Source organism: Mustela putorius, unplaced genomic scaffold, assembly GCF_011764305.1.
Source record: "Mustela putorius furo isolate JIRA1106 unplaced genomic scaffold, ASM1176430v1.1 tig00000281_pilon_pilon_pilon, whole genome shotgun sequence".
NCBI lineage: Eukaryota > Metazoa > Chordata > Mammalia > Carnivora > Mustelidae > Mustela > Mustela putorius.
The window spans coordinates 30,039,349-30,059,212 of NW_025421343.1; the positions used below are offsets into that span (position 1 = coordinate 30,039,349).

Genomic DNA, 19,864 nt, shown 5'->3' on the forward strand with positions numbered 1-19,864 from the left:
GCACATCCGTTTTCAATAAAGTTGGCTGAATTCTGGGAGAGTAGTCCTCTACTGAAGGTTTTTTGAGAAGCGTTCCTAATGAAGATGGGTGATTTATAAACTTCTATATCTAGGGGAAATTCCCTGCTGACCTTAAGTTTTGAAAGGATGTAGTCAACAAAAGGCCAAAGGGGCCTTTAACTAAGGCAAATATGAAAGCATGAGGTTTATCTGTAAGTGGGTCAGGGAGGTATACGTATTCAGTAATGCAGAGAACCTCTTCTTTTTATAGGTTGCTAAGGCCTTGAGAGGTAACATGACCTGTCTAAGGTCACCCAAAGTCGAAGCTCTCTGACTTCTCCTTCTTTCTTCTACACCAGGTGACCCTTTGCTTCACTCCTCCTACTGTCCTCAGCGGGGGTCAGAGCTCTGACCTCTCTGAGTGCTGTTTGTTAAGCAGGAACCTTTGGACAAAGTAAAGGCAATTGGAACCACTGGTCTGCTGCTAAATCTCTGCCTTGTGGCCAGATTCCTGGTGGAGGAGCCCGAGGGCTACCCAAGGCTCTGGACAGTGGTCCTGCAGGCAGCCCCTGCCCTAGCCCCCCGCCCCCCTCAAGACCTTTTTGCAGGGGGCAGGGACTGACTAGTCTGCTATGACGCACATAGTTTAAATTACACTGTCTTCCAACTGGTGTTTACAGAAGACTGTTATCAGTCCTGATTTTGGGGTTCGGAACCTCCAACCAAACTTCCACCATTCCGAACCCCCTTACTCCACTGAAAAACATTCCCCACAACCCTTCAGCCTCAGTGAGAGAGGGGTGGTCCTTACCCTCCCGCCCACATGACCAGCAAGGCCTCTTGAACTCACCCTCCAGAGGAGAATTCAGCCTTGAGTGGTTGGAAAGAGGGAATGCATCTCCAGGGCCTGGGAGGGCACCTACTGTGGGCATGAAGTGTTCTTGAGGCATCTTGTTTTGTCTTAAAATAGATGGGAATTTTACATTCTCCTCAATGACGGTGTATTTTTTTTTCCATGATGGTGTATTTTAATAAGACATTTCTTCCCCTCAGAGAACTGATGCTTTGTGCTGGGCCTCTGCTGGGACTCCTGTGTCCCCGGCAGGCCACCCCAGAGGGCAGTGTGAACCCGACACGACATTCTGCCATGTGGGTGTTTATGGGCACCTTCAGTTTATTATCTTATGTGATTTTCACACTCATCCCACAAGATGGAGGGCCAGCTTTCCCATTTTGGAGATGTGAAGACCCAAAGATCCAGAAGTAAAGTGATTTGCCTGATTTGGGGTCAGGCCTGATATTTAACCCTTGTGCTCCTTCCCTCTCATTAAAAAAAAAAAAAAAAAAAAATTGACAGTATGTCAATTTCCCTTTTGTTTTTAAAAATAGAGCCTCAAATGCCATCGTAAGGTCCCAGTTAATTTGGACAAGGAAGCTGAAGTCCCCACCAGGCTCACTCCCCATTTCCTTCTTCTGGGGTATATGCTGTGGCCCACAGAAGCTCTGGGGCCCCTGGGACTCGGAGCTGGTGGCAGGGAGTGGCCCTCCCCTCCCAACAATCTAATAACCTGCTGATTCCCACAGAGCCTGAGGGCTTTGCGTTGTCAAAGAGCCCTTCCCCCAGGATCTATTTTAAGGAAGGCATTCGGTGTTTTGTTTTATGATGAAGCTGCCCAGAAAAATGGTCTGAGGCTCCAGAAACTGCCACGGAGTGAGGAACTCCGCAAGGAAGGGCTGCTCTGCTCCCTGGGGTCCCCAATGCCAGTCCCCTCTCTTCAGGGTTGTGTGGGGGGCAGACAAGAGCAACAGCACATGAAGCTTTTATTCTGGCCATGGAAAATTTACCCCAAAGACCCCAGAGAGACCTGTATGGTGGGTGGGGCTGTAGGTCTGGAATCAGGCAAACCTAGCTGGGACTGCAGGCTCCGTGAAGAAGTCCGCGAAGCACCTCTGGGCCATGGCTTCCTCATCTGCACCCACCCGTGTGGCTTGTTACACCGAAGGATTACCGTTGAGCACTTAACACATGCCCAGGACACCAGAATTACTCTAAATGGCGCAGTGCTAGTAAATTTGTCACCCTGGAGGGATATCTGTGGAGTTGGGTTGTTGAGGGTAGGGTTGAGGTCCAGATGTGCTCTGGATCCCAAGGGCATGGCCAGAGTCTACAGCAGGAGAGCCTTCTTGCAAAACCACTTACATCTCTGGGCCTCAGTCTTCTCATCTTTAAAATGGAAGGTGAAGAGTTCGTAAAAGCTGCTATTAAAGGCTACTTGGAATTCCCCATCATCCCCCTCCCCGCTGCCCCGGGCAGGGAGGTCTTGAGAGTGTGGGAGCAAGGATGCCTGCACTGGCATGGGGAGGAGGCACCGTGGGCAGAGGAGCATTTCCAAAGAAGGTGCTCCTCCTTTCCCAGAGGATGGGCCCGGCTGAGGCTGGAGGCACCAAAGCCACAGCAGCTGCACCTTCTGCTTTACAGACGAGGACCCCAAGGCTCAGGGCCACTAGGTAATGGGCTGGGGGACATATGCCGAGTTTGTGGCACAGTCCAGCTAAAACTTAAATCTCCATGGCGGGGTTAGCAAATAGCCTATCCTAGAAAACATGGTACCGAGTTCCGGTTTGAATGTGTTCACTGACCTCTCTCCTCTGGAGAACCAAATTTAGCTTATGATTTAGGAGAAAATCGTAGGGTTGTTCGTTCCTGCAATTCCACTTCATGATTTAGTGTTCGTGTTGCAGGAGGGGCTTGCAGGCGAGCCTGGCAGGGGTAGGTCACCGTACTCAGTCCTGTGTGGGCGGCACAGGGGGTGGTGACCAAGGAGGACCTGGGTGTCTGGTCATCTCTTGGGGTAGCAGCTGCCCTGGCGGGGGGGGGGTGTCTGTGGGGAGGAGAGGGTGAGGCCTCGGGGACAGGCCACTGGAGGCTCACCAGCCCGAGCAGCCTCGGCCTCAGGGTGGACAAGGTGCATCCAGGTAGCAGCGGAGAACCCATGCGAGGCTCAGCTGGCATCGTTGATGGGAGTCCGGGAGCCGCCGAGCAGTCTCTCATGCTCGCCTTCCTCTGCGGGGGGCCGGCCCCTGGACAGGCGGCTCAGCAGCGGGCGGTGCAGCCCATTGTAGAGCGCGGTGCCCATCAGGAGGATGAGGAAGCCCAGGATCTGCAGGGGGTGGAAGGCCTCCCAGCCCAGCGCCAGACTCAGGGCCCAGATGACAATGGTGCGCAGACTGTCCAGCACCATGCGGGTAGTGGCGCTCAGCTCCTTGGTGACACTGATACCCGCGAAGTTGAAGAAGGCGATGCTGCTGATGTTGCCCAACAACGCCAGGGCGATGAGCGGCTGTCGACCCACCTGGCAGAAGGCGTCCGGCACGTCCTCCAGCGTCCCGCGGGGGTTTCCGCTGAAGGAGCCGGCCGGGATGTAGTACATGGGCACCAGCAGCAGGGACAGGATCACGAAGCCGAAGAGGCCTGTGGGGGCGGAGGGAGCACCCTGCTCTCTCTGCTCGACTCTGGCCCCTCCCCTCCCCCCTCGCCCAGCTGAGCCGCACTGGTCTCCCTCCCCTCTTCTGCCAGCCCTCCCGCCAGCTCCTTCCTGCTCACCCCGAGTTCACAGCGCCCCACTGAGGGGGCTATAGCTGCCCTGCTCCACTCTCATCATGTCTTCCAACTGGACCAAGAATAAAAATTATATTTTATACCGTGGCCAGCGCTCGTATGCACAGGCACAGACCCACGCACGCACTGTCACAAAATAGCAGCTACCCTTCCCATGTTCTCTGGCGCTCTTCAACTCTATTGTGTTCATTTACAAAAGAACGGCAGCTGCAGCCACGAATGCTTGTTCTCACAAGCATGGAAAAACATAGTTCTAGAATTCGGGGTCACTGGTCTGCAACTGGGAGCCGACCAGAATGTGAATCAGAGCACGGCTCCCTTCAGAGTCTCTGGGAACAAAACCGAGCGGACACCACAAGGTGTGACGCTGTAAGGGGTGGAGAGGTCTATCGTGCCAGGAGTCCGTGGCGCTCGCACAGCTCCCAAACGGGGCCACAGGCCCCAGGTGGCTGGTGTTGTGCTAGTACGCCCCACTGGCTTCATATCCTCAAAGCTTAAAGGTTTTGGTCTTTACTTCTGGTCTCAACAACTTTTGGTCGCTCCTCTCTGTCATTTAAAGTCTGGATTAGGGGCACCTGGGTGGCTCAGTGGGTTAAAGCTTCTGCCTTCAGCTCAGGTCATGATCCCAGGGTCCTGGGATCAGGCCCCACATGGGGCTCTCTGCTTGACAGGGAGCCTGCTTCCTCTCTCTGCCTGCCTCTCTGCCTACTTGTGATCTCTGTCTGTCAAATAAATAAATAAAATCTTAAAAAAAAAAAAAAAGTCTGGATTAAATCCACTTGCCTGACATTCAAGATTCTCCATAATAAGACCCTGACCTAGTTAATTCCTGATCATTACCCCGACCCCAAACCTGTATCTCACCAACCACTCCTTCCTGGTTTCACCACTCAGGGCCAGCTCTCCACGTCCTCACTCCGTCTGGAGTTTTCCCTCCTGCCCCCTCTTGCTGTAGTTCGAACACCACCTTCCCTGTCCTGAAGACACTCAGATGTGCTTGTCATCTGAGTGGTCTGAGTGCAAATGCATTGTCCGGCCCTTCCCAGTTGGCCAGCTCCTCTAGAGTGGGGCGCACATCCCCTTCATCCTCAACCTCATCCCCTCCCCACCCCCAACCCAAGCTCCTGGGTCAGAGTCTCTGTTAGCACACTCATGGGAAAGGGAGGGAGGAGTTGGGGAGGGGGCTCATCCCCTCCCCGTGGGCCATGGCACCTCGCCTGGAACTCCTGCTTGTGCATCCCCTCCGCAAGGTACCGTCCAGGGTGCCCCCGCAGCAGCCGTACCCCAGCCCCCAAGCCCCTGTGCTCACACACCTTCAGTGCCGACTGCCCGCAGAGGGTGCACGTTATGCCTGTAGACGAACTTTTCCTCAAGCACCATCTGGATGGAGACGATGATCTGGGCCATGATGATCAACAGGTCCCCTGTGGGGAAGGGAGCCAGGGTGACGCTGGGCTGCAGGGAGTGGGAATGGGGGTGGGGATGGAGCATAGCCACAGGGTCCTTGGTAGGGTGGTGGGCCCAGTGCTGGGGTGGACGGCTCCCGCAGGGACATGAGAACTCCCAGAGCCCCTGATTTGGCAGGGTCCCATATGATTCACAAGGCAGTCATGGCAGCCCCATGCCTGGTCTCCTGGCCCCTGAGGACTGGCGCAGGCCAGCAGCACAGGCATGTTATCACTCTGGGCTGAGGCTCTAGAAGATCCAGAGGCCTGTGAGGGGCACAGTGGGGGTAATAAGCAGGTCTTCTGAGATGCAAGAGACTTGGTGATAGACGTTTCCAGTTTTAGTCCGTCCTCCGAGGACCAGAAGGGTCCTGTCATTGTTGAGTAGGCTGCCAGGCTGGGTACTAGGTGAGCGCTCCATCGACAGCGGTCGCTCCCCCTCCCAGACCTGGCAGTCTGTGCGTGTTTATCATAGGACAAACCTCCCTCCTCTGACCTCCCGCTCCTTATCTACCCCCTCTCATGCTACTTGCACCTTTCTGCACTCTAGCCGTCATCTCGTGGGCAGATGCCGGCCCACGTCCCCTGTGTGCCCTCACCTGGAGCTTGGCACACAGGAGAGCTTGCAAACAGTCTGGTGACCGACTGTGCTGGGCTCCCAGGGAGGGCAGACCAGGAGCGGTAGCCCTTGGGTCCCCACCCCTTGTCGCACCTGTGATCACTTCACTGAGCTTGTGCTGATCGTCATGCTTGCTCAGGAGGTCGGCCAGGCCCACGACCACCAGTCCCACGATGGTGGCAAGGATGCCCAGCCACTGGCTCAGCGCCAGCCTCCGTCCCAGGAAGGCCACCGAGAAGAGGCCCGTGAATATGATCACCGCACCCCGAAGCATCTGGAAGCTGGAGGCACTTGTCATGTTCAGGGCTGGGAGAGGGGACACATGATGTGAGCTCCTGAGGGCCAAGGCTATCCAGTCACTGTGGGGCCCTCAGGGCTGAAGACATGCCTTGCACACAGTGTGTGCTCAGCAAATCTCGCTCGTTTGCGCATGTGCGTGAGTGTGTGTGCGCATGTGTGTAAGTCTGGGACGGGGAAGGTGTGAGGTGAGCTGGGGTAGGGGCGGCTGCTTCACCAGTGCCCCCTCCAGCCCTCCGCAGCCTGGCCCCGCTACTCACCCACATACATGATGCTGGTCCCCGTCATGTCGCACAGGGCAGGGGGCAGGAAAAGAAGGGAATTAAAGGGCTGCTGGGGATCCATGCTGGCATCTGGGTGCCTCGCAGCTCTGCACCGAAGCAGGAAGAAGGCCGCCAGGCAGGAGAACTCCCCCAGGAACATGCCCACAGCCTGCAGGGACGGAACCCTGTAAGTTCACAGCTGGAGGAGAATCACCTTGGACAGAATTTTAACACAGCCCGTCTTCACACGGAAGCTTTCCTGTGACTTGGCGCATATACCAGACAAAAGCAGAGCTGTTGTATGTGGAAGGCCAGACACTACCTCCTAGGTCTAAGCCCTAATCCCTAGAAACATCTCGATGGAAACCCTGAGGCTATAGACAGCCTGGTCTGAAAACCACCAATCTAAGGCCAACCTCCGGTCAGTTCTAGATGGAGAAACGGAGGCCTAGAGAGGCTCTAGAACTTCCTTACGGCCATGGAGCAAGTTGCTGGGAGAGCAGGGGCTGAAGTATGAGGCTCTGCCTCCTTGTCTGGCCACAGGTGCCTTCTGTTTATGTTGTCTGCCCCGTCCCAGTGGAGTATGGGCTTCCCAAGGATGGAGAGCAGGTTTTGCTACGGGGGTTGATATGTTCCAGATGGGTCCTGACAAGGACATGTGAGGGCTGCCTTATAGCGTCCTGGGCATGCCTGCTCCCCGGGACTTAGGCAGCCCTCCCAGAGAGGGCTGTGCCCTCTGCCCCCTTCTGTGGGCACTCACACCCTGGCCTCTATTCTGGGGAGGGAGGGAGACAGGGAGGGAGAGGATGATTCTTCTGGAAGCAGGGGAAGGCTCTACCCCACGTGAGAAAGCCTCAGGGTCTCACAGGGGACACCTGACCAGAGGCCTGGCCAACAGGAGGTGGGGAGGGATGGGGTGGATACCTGGAGGAAGGGATGCTGGAAGCTGTGCTCCTTGCTCCCTCCGCAGCCTGGGGCCATGAAGTTGTCTGCCCATCTGCAGTGGAGAGAAAGAGAAGGTCAAAGCCTTGGCACTGCACCAGCTCTGCAACTCTGGCCCTAGGGTCTGCGGACAAGTTTGCTCCTCTCAACACCAAGAGCCCAAACTTAGGGGACCTGGCTCAGAGAGAGACTCCACTCCAAGAGGCCAGCTCCTGCAGCACGAAGTCTTCATCTGGGATCAGCAAGGCGGGGGGGTGGGGTGGGGTGGGGTGGGCTAGAAACCTTTAGCTGAAATGTAGCATTTCCTCACATTGTGAATGTAGCCCCACAGTACCTGTGATTTTGTCACACACGTCATGGCTACTCTTCCCGGCATGTCAGTCCTTGTAGGTACCGGGAAGTGGCATTTACATGCATTGCTACTAGAAAATCACAGTGATTAGACCCACTACTTACAATGTTCTGTGTCAAGAAGCGTCTACATACACATATTACTACATCACAAATTGGCTTTTTCAATGTTTTGATAACTTTATTTCAACGTAAGTGGCTTTTCTGTAATCCAAACCTTTAATTGCATTTTTTTTTAAAGATTTTACCCATTCATTTGAGACAGAGAAACAGAGACAGTACAAGCAGGGGAAAGGCAGAGGGAGAGGGAAAAGCAGACTCCCCGCGGAGCTGGGAGCCCGACCTGATCGCAGGACCTGGGATCATGACCCGAGCTGAATGCAGACTTAACCATCTGAGCCACCCAGGTGCCCCTAACTGCACATTTAAAAAACAATATTCTAGGCTTTACTGACTGTCAGATGGACTCATGGAACCAAAAATATCAGAAGCCTGTGTTCTGCAAGGGCATTCGGGCCCTTGGGAAACGACTTCCTGACACAGACCAGGTGGTCACCTTCCTATAACCTGAATGGTCTGGGGGGTCTTTCTAGCACTGATGGGGGAGCAGGTGGCAAGTACATGGCACTAGTGGAGTGGCCTCCCAGCCAGCACCCTGACAGATGGCGTCACTGAGTCTGGCACGCTTTCCCAGCAACACCAGACAAAAGCCCAGAATCCTCTGCAGCACAGCGCCCTGGGCAGCTCCCACCAATTGTTCTGCACTATCTGCTGCCCATGCACTAAAACCCTGGCCCCCCAATTTCACTCTGGCTGGGATTTGTTGGGTCCCTGGGGTCTTGTCCAATCTCTTTCATTTAAAAGTCCTTTAGGGGCACCTGGGTGGCTCAGTCAAGCATCTGCCTTTGGCTCAGGTCATGATCCTGGGGTCCTGGGATTGGGAGCCTGCTTCTCCCTCAACCACTGCTTGTGTTCTCTCTCTCTGTCATATAAATAAATAAAATCTTTTTTAAAATGTCCATTAGATATTTGGAGACTTTCCTACCCTCTTTTGAAGCTTCTCATGTTGTGGCTAATCAGCCCCAGCCCTTTCTAACCTTTCACTTCCCTGACTGCTGACTTCTGGAAGCACTCAGGGAGTCCCAGGCCCAGAGCTAAGTGTGTGGCATCTGGCCCAGACCAAGCCTGGCAAGACAGCAGCCCCTCCTTCACACTGCACACCCTGTCACTCGCGGACATGGCTCTAACAGAGTCTGTCACATCACGCAGCTGACTGGAGTCAATGCTACCATAGGGCAGCGACTTGTGGGCCCTGGACCCATTTCTTCTGCAGCGCCCTGCACCTAGGCAGTGGCTGTCTCTAAACTACAAGACTTGGGACTTCTCTTTCTTAAACGTCCTTCCTTGCCATGCCTGTGAAGAGCAGCCACGTGGTAGTCCCCAGCCCTACCCCACTGGCTCATTTCTGCAACAAGCCTGAGGTTTCAAAAGCCAGGGGGAAGCCTTTTGTCTCCGGAGTCCCCCGCCCAACAGGGCAGCAAGCCTGGGACCTTGGGTAGGGGCTGGGTTTGACAAAGATCCTGGCCAGCCCTGGCTTCCCTGTGCCCTGAGTGAAGGGAGGGGAACAAGGAGCTCTTTGCCACAGCCTGGGAATGGGCATAAGGCGTGGACACTGGCAGCAGGAAGGGCAGGCTGAATGCGGTAGGGTTCCCCATCAGCCCTGAGGGCGAGACCACATCTGCTCATTGATCTGAACGTACCCCAGGGCTGTTGAAAAAAACAGGGCCAGGGCGAACTTGGCTCACAGTGAGCTCACTCACAGTGGAAGACCTCACCCACCCCAGAGATGCCAGGAGGGACAGTTAGGAGGGCTTGCGGTTCTTGGGAATGATGAGGGTCTTCAGGAGAGCTGAAGGGTGGGGAAGTCTCATAGGACTGGTTGGAAATGCGGAGAGAAATCTGGGTCAGGGGACCAGGCTGTAACCAGTCCCAGTACCAACGGTGCAAAGAAAGCCACAACTCAAGAAACCGCCTGCTCTGCGGGGTCTCATTTCTGCCCCATCTGCTGCAAGTTTTGGTCCCTGGATCCCCAGACAGGACAGGATGTGGGATACTGGTGGGGGCCGCAAACCAATGGTGTGGCCCCTCAGCCCCCAAGGCAGGTCAGGCTTGCTTTTGCAGAGAGAGCACTCTGGGAGGGCCTGCGGGAGGCAACTGAGTGTAACAGAGAAGCGAGGAAGAGTAAGGAGGCCCTGTTTTCCCAAAGTGCAGAGCCAACTGCCCCAGAGCAAGTCGGAGATGGACATTCCTAGAGCTGAAGCCAGGAGGAAACAAGGGAGGTTCTGCCAAGCCCAAAAAGGTCACCTAGAAGCTCAGGGAACAGGCATGTGTGGAAGCAAGCCCCTTCCCCATCATGGTAGTACACCCAGATTCACGGCAGGCTCCAGAAGACCCCCAGACCCTGTGGTAGAGCCGCCTCCCTGAACTACCCCTGAGCTGTGGCCCACACAGCTTACGGTGATGACCACTCACACACCCATCACTGTATGCGTTCAAGCCGCTACCCAAGCTCAGCGTCCAGCAACTTCTCTACTTCTGGCTCCCCAGCTCCCGGCATACAGGAGCTCAGACATTTTTCCTTTGTTCAACCAGTGGCATTTCTGGACTCGCCCTGGCAAATGGGCAGGGTCTGCATGACTCCTCATTTCCCACCAGGGGAGATGCCGTCTGCCAGTGGGCCCGGCTGGGCTTGTCCCCCAGGGGTGAGCACTGAGAGCAGAGCTGGCTCTAAGGCTGATGCCGGGCTCTCTCTCCTGCCCCCAGGGCCTCCTTTGCTTCCCCCAGGGGTGGGTCTGCCTCAACAAGCTGGGGCTGGCAGTGCTCCCAGCCTGGGAAATGGAGTCTTTTTGTATCTGGACGCTTAGGGCGGGCTTGCGGCCCAAGGGATTGGGTGTCAGGGTGGGGAGTGGGGGAACGGCGGCCCTTTCCAGCCTTCCTTCAGGCAAGGAGGAGTTCAGGCCCGCAGAGACTCGGGGCTGGAGTCTAGTGTCTCACCCCGGTCTTCAGACAGGCTTCAGCTCATTGCACAGGCACCGATGGAGCCCAGAGAGCACAGAACAAGAGCCAGAATCCAGCCTCTGCTGAACAGGGGAGGACAGCAAGGGCCCCTAAGGTGGGACAGCTGTTTGCAAAAACACTTTGCTGTATGTTTTGATAAATGTACCACTCACTGAGTACTGACTCCATGCCAGGCCTATGCTGGACACTCATGTTCTTCATTTTACGGACCGGGACGTCGTGGCTTGTGGGGGAGGGGTGGCGAGAGCCGAGTGCGGACCCATACGGTTAACAACGGGCAGGTCTAGGGCCAGATCCATCTGCTTGAATTTGCATTCAGAAAAGGCAGCAGAATCCCTGGAAAGCTCATGACTTTTGAGTCTCACAGGCTGGACAAGTTAATAGTCTTCTCATCTATAAAATGGGGATAGTGAGGCCAACACCGAGGAATGGTCAAAAGTAATACATAATGTAAGATAGACAGCCCCAGGGATCAGAGAGCGCTCGAGGGACTCAATCTGGTGCCGAGAGGGGGTTCGTCCCCAGGGGTCTTCACCTCCTGCTCCCTGCTCCTTCCTCGGCACCTGACTTTCTCCCATCACCTTCTTATTGCAGATTCTTCCCACTCCCCTGGCTGAGGCGGAGAGAGGAGGCTCTGCAGATGGGTCCTCTCCCCTCTGTAGACAGCCTATTCTAAAGGCAGGCCACAGTGGCGTGGGCAGGAGGTGGCTTGGGGGACCCTCGATCTCGAGAGTCAGGCTGATGCTACATGAGAAGATGCCTTCTGCTGGCAGAGACTGGCTTCTTTCATCAATTTTTTAAATTAAAATTTAATTTAATTTAAAATTTTTTAATTAAAAATTTAAAAAATTAATTTTTAATTAAAAAAATTTTAAAGTGATCTCTGCACCCAACATGGGGCTCAAACTCATGATCCTGAGATCAAGAGTTGCACACTCTACCGACTGAATCAGGAGACTGGCTTCTTTTAGGAGGGGCCTCGGCAGGCAGGCTGGGGGCGGGCTTGCCTGGCCAGGGGTGAGTCACTCCGGCCTGGCCAAACTCAGAGCTCAGCATTCTGAGAGGCATGCGCGGCCACGTGAGGGTGGCGGGTGCAGAGAGACTGAGGAAGTGGCAGATGTGGTTGCTTCGGTCTGACAGTGGTGTCCAGTACCCCAGCAGAATCTCTGCCACTTCCTCTGGCTCCCCCTGCTCCTCCAGCCCAGTGAGTCAGCTCCTTCCTCCTGCCTAGAACCTCCAGCAAGGCCGCGGGGCTGCTCTACTCTTCCGTGTCACAGCAGTTGGTGATAAACAATCACGAGACCTCTAAGTATTACCCAATCTTCCTCGGTAGATCCTGCCTGGTGCCTGGGCTGAAGGGAGGGAAGTCACGCCCATTTTACAGATGAACCTGAGGCTTGGCGAGGCCCCTGTGACTCATCGACTCCCATAACTCCCACTCCTTGTGCTCTCTTCACTTTACACACTACCCTCCAGGTTTGGGCTTTCCATGGCTGCTGCAAGAAGCCCTCGGAAGCAATTATCCCAGGCCGGCTTCTGGAATTTAAGAGTGGGGTCAGCCACCAAGGCAAAAGTTAGAGCTGGCACAGGAAGGATGGTAAGAGTCCTTCCCTACTAGAGATCCAGGGGTCCCAGTTTTCTGCTGGGGTCCCCGCACCAGGGGCCTGATTGTTGGAGGGGAAGCCACCCCCTGGCCTCTCTCCAGCTGGGTGGGCTTCACAGCCTGCAGACTTTTGGAGGGCATCTGAGCCTCACTTAATGAGCACCTGCTTGACCCTGGCTCTTGACATGTAGGACCCTAGCTGGGTTCAGGACAATGGGGCTCTGAAATGGGCAAGACCCCACGGGGGGGTGGGGACTGTCTGCTGTGCAGGTGACCCATGGGCAGAAGGTCTGGGTGAGGGGTGAGAAAGCAGCCACAGAAAGGAGAAGCAGCCACTGGACTGGAGGGGCCCTTTGAAGAGGCCCAGGACCAGGGACAAGGCCAAAGGGCCAGGCTGGTGGGTAGCCTCTGTCCCCACCCCAGTAAGAGCAGCCCCGTCTCCATCTCCTGCAGCCTACCCAGAACTGCTGAGCAGGCAGAGTGGCCTCCTCCAGGGGACAGCTGCCCTGTGGTCCCCGCACAGCAGGGGGTAGGTGCTCACCCACTTCCTCTGCCAAGTTTCATCTTCCCAGGACCTTTTACAGGTCAAGGAACCGAAAGAGACTACTGGAGACACTAAACGAGAACCACGAGTACTGTAACCCCCTCCCCCTGCCCCCGTTCCCCCATCCCAGAGGGCGGGCACTCTGGTGATGGGGGGATGGGAAGCCATTGCTTGTGGCACTGCAACTTCCACAGGGCTGGGACTGGGTGCACTCTGTGGGGAGATGTAAGAGGGGATCCCCAAGGAAGTGGGACTTTGGGGGCACTGTCTGTAAGAGGACCGAGACCTAGTTTCTGGTCCCCACTCTGATGCCAGCCAGTTAGTCACTAAAAGAAACTTTTCGTGGGACCTAGACTATAAATTGTAGGCATTAGGATGGGAGATTTCTATGTTTCTAACAGCTTTTAAATTTTATTTATTTATTTGACAGAAATCACAAGTAGGCAGAGAGAGAGAGAGGAGGAAGCAGGCTCCCCCCTGAGCAGAGAGCCTGATGCGGGACTCGATCCCAGGATCCCGAGATCATGACCCGAGCCGAAGGCATCGGCTTAACCCTGTGAGCCACCCAGGCGCCCTGTTTCTAACAGCTTTAAGTGCCTTGAAAAATGACTTGAGAAACCCCTAGCCTCACTCCATATTGATAGTGAAGAACCTGAATTCTTAAGCCAGATCACTTTGGCTCAAATATCAACTCTGCCACGGAACAGCTGAGTTGACCCCGGGTAAGCAGTTCCATCTCTCCATAGCTCGGTTTCCTGATCTGGCAGCTGCTAGGGACTCGCTGTGGTCCCATCTTAGTTCGTCTGTCCCTGCCAGGAAGTGCAGGTCAGAGCGTAATTTCACATCAGTAATCCCCACCAGGATGCACACAGCCCCTCTCTCATATTTTCTCTCGGAGGGTGTCCTTCTCACAGTCTGGCCTTAGAACCCTGTATAGGGCCTAACTCTGGGACCCATTTGAGTTAGGGAGGCTCCCAAAAGGCCCCATATCAGGTGACCTGGCATAGGACAGGTCCAAAGGCTGGGTCCCCACGTGCGAGTCTCTTTCCTGCCTCTTGGGCAGCCTGCAAGGGCAAGGTCTCCTGGGGCCAAGAATCCCAGGGCCTCCTACTTGACCAGGAAGGAGCTGAGTCAGTTTACTCCAGTAATAACTGGCCATCTCGACTCTCCTTGGGCACAGAAACCCCGGGAAATATAGAGCCACTCTCTAAGCATGTGACTGAGACCTTGAATGGTATGACAGATGGACAGATGGACGACTCGTTCTGCTGCATTCAGATCCTGAGATGGGAGCTCTCAGGCTGAGTCTCCTTTATAGTGAAGGAGGCCACAGGGCTCAGGAGACCAGCTCACAATCCAGATGCAGACAAACAAGAGACAGTGGTGTCCACCTAGAACTCCACTTCCTCTGGAGAAGGGAGGGCACTGAGGTTGTCAGGTGTGTATGCTCTGCCTGCTTCGCCTCCTACCCTAAGCATCTCAAACGATCTCTTGGCTACTTCAGCCTCCTTCCCGGAGTCCAGACGGTGCTTCGCACCCTGTAGGTCCCTTATACACGTCTGATGAACTGGACAGGGTACCTTCCTCCCAGACCTCTCCCCTGGGGCATGTGAACAAATACCTCAAAAATGAGTAAGAGATGACTAGCCCCCCACCCCACAGTGGGCCTCAAGCACAGCCCAGAGGGTCGCCGATGTGACCCTGCCTTGCTGCGGAGCCTGGAAGGGCCCGGCTGGAAGTGGTCTGGCTGGGACAGGGACACTGTCTACTCTGCTCCAAATGCCTCTTGGGATAGGTTCAGAGAAAGGCCAGGATCTGGGTACTGAGGGCTCTGAGACAGTAAACAGGGTGGGGCAGGAGGGCCCTGCCTGGAGATGGGGACAGAGCAAGCGACAAAGCATTGCCAAGAGAAGGACCTGCCTCCTGGGTCTCCTGTACATGGCCAAGGAGGCATGCTCAACAACACCACCCCCCCGCCCCCCAGCCTCATGACGGCCCTGGGGCCTCATTCCCTAACCTCCTGGGGTCTGTCTTCACCGTCTCACAAGCTCCCACCCTTCTGCATCAGAGCTGAACTGTGCACCCAGACTCCTGTCTGGGTTCATGACACTTTTGCTCTCCCAGCAAAAACCCTGGAGGGGTCACTGGCTGTTTGTCTCTCTTGGTCCTGTGGGTCAGGCCTTATGGCTTCATTCTGCACCTGGTCTCCCCCACCTGTCCCCTCCTTGTCTGCCTCACTGCCCCCTCCTCCCTCCCGCATCGGCCCAGCAGAAGCCTTGGAGTGGTCTTCCCTGCACTAAACTACCCTGCATCTTGACCACCCGGTTCATCATATCACTTATAACAAGTCTCTTCTTTGATTGTGGGATAAAATCCGGCCTGGGCATTTGGTGCTAGTTACAAACACTTCCATGTGGCCTTGCGGTTCCCTGAAGCAATGTCTGGCCAGAAGTAGAAATCCCACCAAAATGTCAAGGCCCAGCTGTGACCTCTCCTCCGTGAGGAGCCCATAGGGTATCCCCAGGTCTGTCGCGGCAGCCTGCCACGCTCACACGGCTTCTACTGGAGTCCGCGTGCACAGTGCGGGAGCGCCCTGTCACCCCACCCCTGCCCAAAGCTCCTGGAGGGCCTAGCCTCCAGCCCGCGTTGGAAGGGGCCGGAGAGGGAACTGGTCTAAAGATGAGGAAACTGAGGCATGGAGTCGGGAGGGGGCTCGCCGGGATCAAGCACACAGCGATCCAAGCCGGGGCTAGGATCCTGCAGCGGGCCACACGGCCTAGGTCCATGTTTCTCCGGGCTGCTCGCCCCTTGGGGGCCCCCAAGCCGCGTGAACCGACTGGAGAAACGAGGCGAGCCGGTGAAGCCCGGAAAGGAGAGCCGAGAAGGGGGAGGAAGAGGAAGGTGCGCGGGGTCCCCAGAGCCCTCGCGGGCCGCGGCAGGTCCCGCTGAGCTCCCACCCCTCCCGGCCGGGCCCGGACTCACTTGGCCGAGAGCGTGTTGATGGAGCCGGTGACAAGCATGAGCCCGGCCAGGAACAGCTGGTACTTGGTCCAGGCCATGGCGGCGGATGCGGGGAGCGGAAAACTGCAGGGGCCCCCGCGACCCTCCCGGTCGCTCCAGAAGGCAGATCCCGACCCCGTCACCCGGGGGTCTCGGGAGCGAGCGCTTCCGGGCCGGGCGTCACGTGACCCACGCCGCCCCGGCCCGGCCCGGCCCCGCCCCGCGCCGTGGCCCCGCCCCCGGGGCGGGTTCGCTGGGCTTTTCCCTTGGCTCACTCGCGTCCACAGGGTGACAGTGGCCAGTTACAGGCCCAGGTCTTCCCGTTTGTAGAAGCGGCTGATGGGGACAGTACAACGAGAACGCACTGTGAATATCAGAGCGTTCTGCAAACCGTTCAAGGAGATCGCAAGCCGAATGATGTCAGAAACATCACAGAGTGGATAGGACTCCTGGGAATCTCTTCTGTACAGGGAACCCCCAGGGAAGCCTGGAACGTGTCTCTGGATGAGTTGTTCACATCTTCCAGAAATGTGGCGCAGGAATCTAGTTCCAGTTCCCCGGGAGACCCATTTTATAGCTGAGGAAAGGAAATTGAGAGAAGCCAAGCTTAGGGTCATGCTAGTGAGGGATGGAGTGGGGGTATGTGTGTAGCTTCTTCAGTCTCCCCCAGATCCGTGCCTTCGGCACAGCCCCTTCACCAGTGCTCCTTCCTGGATACCCAGGATGCTGCTCTGAGGCATCTGTGGCAGAAAGACCTAGTGGTCTTGCTTGGTGAGGATTTAGGGCTTTTAAAATCCGAGTTCTCAGCTCCCTGGCTGTCCTCTGTCCTCATCTCCAGGCCTCCAGTCTGCATCCCATTCCGTGTCACCCCACTAGAGTGCAAAGCCTTGGGGCAGCTCCTTCAAACCTAGTGGACACATTCTCCCCCTTACTGCAAATCTTGTTACTTCTTAAGGTACAGATATAAGACCTGTCTGCCAACTCCTTGTTCTCACCCTGAGACTCCTTGAATTTGTGAAAATGACCAGTGTTGAATCGCAAGAACTCTGAAGAGACTGTACCAGACCCCTTTATTGCAGGAAGACCTGGCAGGGAAGGGGCACATGTGGGGTTCTGGACAAAAGGTTGGAGGTAACTAGGGGAAGGGCTTTCCTAGAGGAGGGAATGCCGGTGGGATGGCACAGGGGCGCGAGTGAGCACTGAGTGTGTCTGGGATCCACAGACCTTCTGGGAACGTTTCTGCTTCCTTCTTGGGAGCCTGCAGTCTTCAGTCAGTGGGGGAGATGCAGATACAGAAGAAGTTCTGAGTTTCTTTTCCTCCATAACACAACTAGTTTCATGTGATTTCAAAGGAATCCATGGAGTTATAAAAAAATATTAACTGAGACCCTGGCCCTGTAGGGAGGCATGAAGTCAGACAGAGCAGACTACACTAGCTGGATAGCCCCATCCCTATTGGAGACAGTTCCTACAGTCACAGTGACACACTCAGTGGGGCTCTGGATCATTTTCCCCACAAGTCAAGGATTCTGTCCTAAAGTAAATATTCTTAATGGCCAGTGGTGTCACCACCCCGATATGATGTCACTAGCAGCACAGTCTTTGTGTCCACAGCCACATCATACAATGACTTTTAATTTATCACAGTGTTCTGACCTTTCGTCAAGTTGCTTTCCCAGGAGGATTTACTGGCAAATATACATCAAGAACCCCAAAGTATCAGGCCCAGAGCCGGGAATTGGGGCCCCAAAGACAAGCAAGATAAGATCCCTTCCCTCAAGGAGTTTGGGATTTTGTGGAGGAGAGGGGCAGGCACACCAGTCACCATGCAGCAGTGTAAGGGGAAGAAGGAATTGGGGAGGGGGTGGATTTCTCAAGAGGAGTAGGAGCGAGAGCATGACAGTGACGGTCAGTGCTATCTTGACTCAGTGCTCCTGTCTGTGTCCACCTCTACTTGATCTCAGTGTTCAGAGCAGTCCCACAAAGCTGGAAACCCAGGGAAATTTGAGCAGGGACTTGAAGGAGAAGCAGGATTGCTCCAGGTGGAGAAGGGGGCATTCTAGGCTGAGACAACTATTGGTTGGTCACCTCCATGGGTATGACCAGTGAGCCTTCACACTGGGGGGTGACCAGTGAGCCTTCACACTGGGGGGTGACCTAGAGTGAGGCTCCAGGTATCTGCCAAACTGGCTAGGCTTTACAGGTAAAAACTAGGGTTGACATTAGTGTCCACAGGTGGCAGTGAGCCTGGGGTTAAGGCATCAGAGCCTCAGGAGATGGAAAGCCTGAGAAGCAGTTTGAAGTAGAGAAGAATCTAAGTGGGAATGTTTGCAAAATCCTCTAGATTCTTATTTGGTGAAATTCAAGGGAGGAGCTTAATGTGTATGTTGGATACAAATTGGCCTCATAATTTTGGTTTCCTGGGTTAAGTAACGTGGCCACATACCAAACCTCAAAACTTTCTGAGCCTGTACAGAATCAAAGGCGGGCCCATCTTCTCTGTGTGGTGCTCTCGGCCATCAGAAGAACAGTGTCTTATAATTGCTCACATTTGATTGTCTTGATTAAAGACAACAGCAAGGGTGCCTGGGTGGTTCAGTCAGTTAAGTGTCTGCCTTTGGCTTGGGTTGTGATCCCGGAGTCCCAAGATCGGGTCCCACGCTGGGCTCCGTGCTCAGCAGGGAGCCTGCTTCTCCCTCTCTCTCTGCCTGCTGTTCCTTTGCTTGTGGTCTCTTTCTCTCTCTCCCTCTCACTGTCAAATAAATAAATAACTCTTAAAAGAAAAAAAGACAACAGCTTCCATGAGGATTGGCATTACATGAAAAGGAGCAAATTTAGCAAATTTTTAGCAAAGGAAGAAATTTACTAAGTGTTAAGGATGCCCCTTCCACAGAATGCTGTGTGGATAGGCTAGTGGACAGAGATAGGACATTTTTCATATTTCTTTAAAAGTGAAGAATCTTCAGTAGTGGGCTGACATCTGTGCAAGTTGCCCTACACTAGGGAAGAGAGGGAGGGCAGCTTCTGGCTGGCTCTGGCCTTTAGAGCAAGGTGACCATGGTTCAGTTGCTTCATCACGCAGTGCCCTACTTTTCTATCTGTAAAATGGGAACAATAGCATTCAGCGCTTGTGTGCAAAGGGAAGGAGGACAGATGGGGAAGTGCTGTGGGAGGCCCCATGGGGAGAGCCAGTATCCCTGCTCGGAGGTCAGGGCTGGCCCAGCAGAGAGGTACACAGGACCCGAGGCTGTGCATCAAAAAGCACATCTCATGATTTGCATAAGTGCATGATCCAGTTTTCTGGCTGGGGACATTTTGAACAAATTTGCATGCTACCTTCAAAGAGCCTCTAGTTTCCAGAGTCAAATAGAAGATGCATCACTGAAAACTCCTGCATTTGTATTCAAAGCTGACTGCCTGTCTGTGTCTAGTCTGAAAGATTGAACATTTCCCCAATCAATGTAATCACATTTTGAATTAGGAGAGTAACTTTACCCAGGAAGGGACAGAGATATGTGGACAGACAGTCCAGGTCAAACCCGTTTTGTTCTGAACAAGCTTTTCCTGGATGTCCTTGGGCCATTTCCCTCCTGTGTCCTGTTCCCCTGCTAGAATGTGACCTCCTCATAGACAGGTGACAAAGATTTTTTGCTTGATCAAACTTTAGGTGAGCTCTTGAATCCTCTCCCTCACTCGTATGGGCACTTCAATAAAAATCCAGTTTTGGCAAGAGCCGTGCTAAGTTGGTTTAACTGGACCCCCTACTCTCCATATCTGATCTCTTTCCATATCTTGCTAGGTTCTTCATCCTCCACCGTCTCCCGGGCGATGTCTGATCCTCTGGGCCTGTCTTCAGCAAGAATCCTGTTCGGTCAGTTTAGGCAGAATCTGAGTTATCCCTCTTAGTCATTTTCCGTGCACTGACCTCCCCTCCCTACTTCTTGGTTATAAATTCCCACTTGCCCAGGCTGTATTTGGAATAGAGTCCCATTTCACACCAAGGTCTCTTTTCCTGTATTGCAATAGTCCTAAATAAAATCTATCTGTATTGCTTTAACTGCTCTCTGGCTCTGATTTTTCTGCGACACAGGGCTCGGGGCTTG

The 19,864-nt window shown here is 54.6% G+C and overlaps 1 protein-coding gene across 2 annotated transcripts; it reads right to left on the reverse strand.

The window, feature by feature from the left end:
* Window positions 1-1,804: 1,804 nt before the first annotated feature.
* SLC35F6 (solute carrier family 35 member F6) lies at window positions 1,805-15,973 on the reverse strand. Of its 2 annotated transcripts, XM_004781376.3 has the most exons (6): window positions 15,744-15,972; window positions 7,168-7,240; window positions 6,241-6,412; window positions 5,777-5,989; window positions 4,933-5,043; window positions 1,805-3,472 (listed from the first exon to the last, which is right to left on the reverse strand). In XM_004781376.3, exons 1-6 carry the CDS (start codon window positions 15,818-15,820, stop codon window positions 3,003-3,005), a joined length of 1,116 nt encoding a protein of 371 aa, XP_004781433.1. In that variant the 5' UTR covers window positions 15,821-15,972; the 3' UTR covers window positions 1,805-3,002. The 2 variants fall into 2 exon arrangements, with proteins under 2 accessions (XP_004781433.1, XP_004781434.1); XM_004781377.3 differs by lacking the exon at window positions 5,777-5,989 and having other exon boundaries at window positions 15,744-15,973.
* Window positions 15,974-19,864: the final 3,891 nt, after the last annotated feature.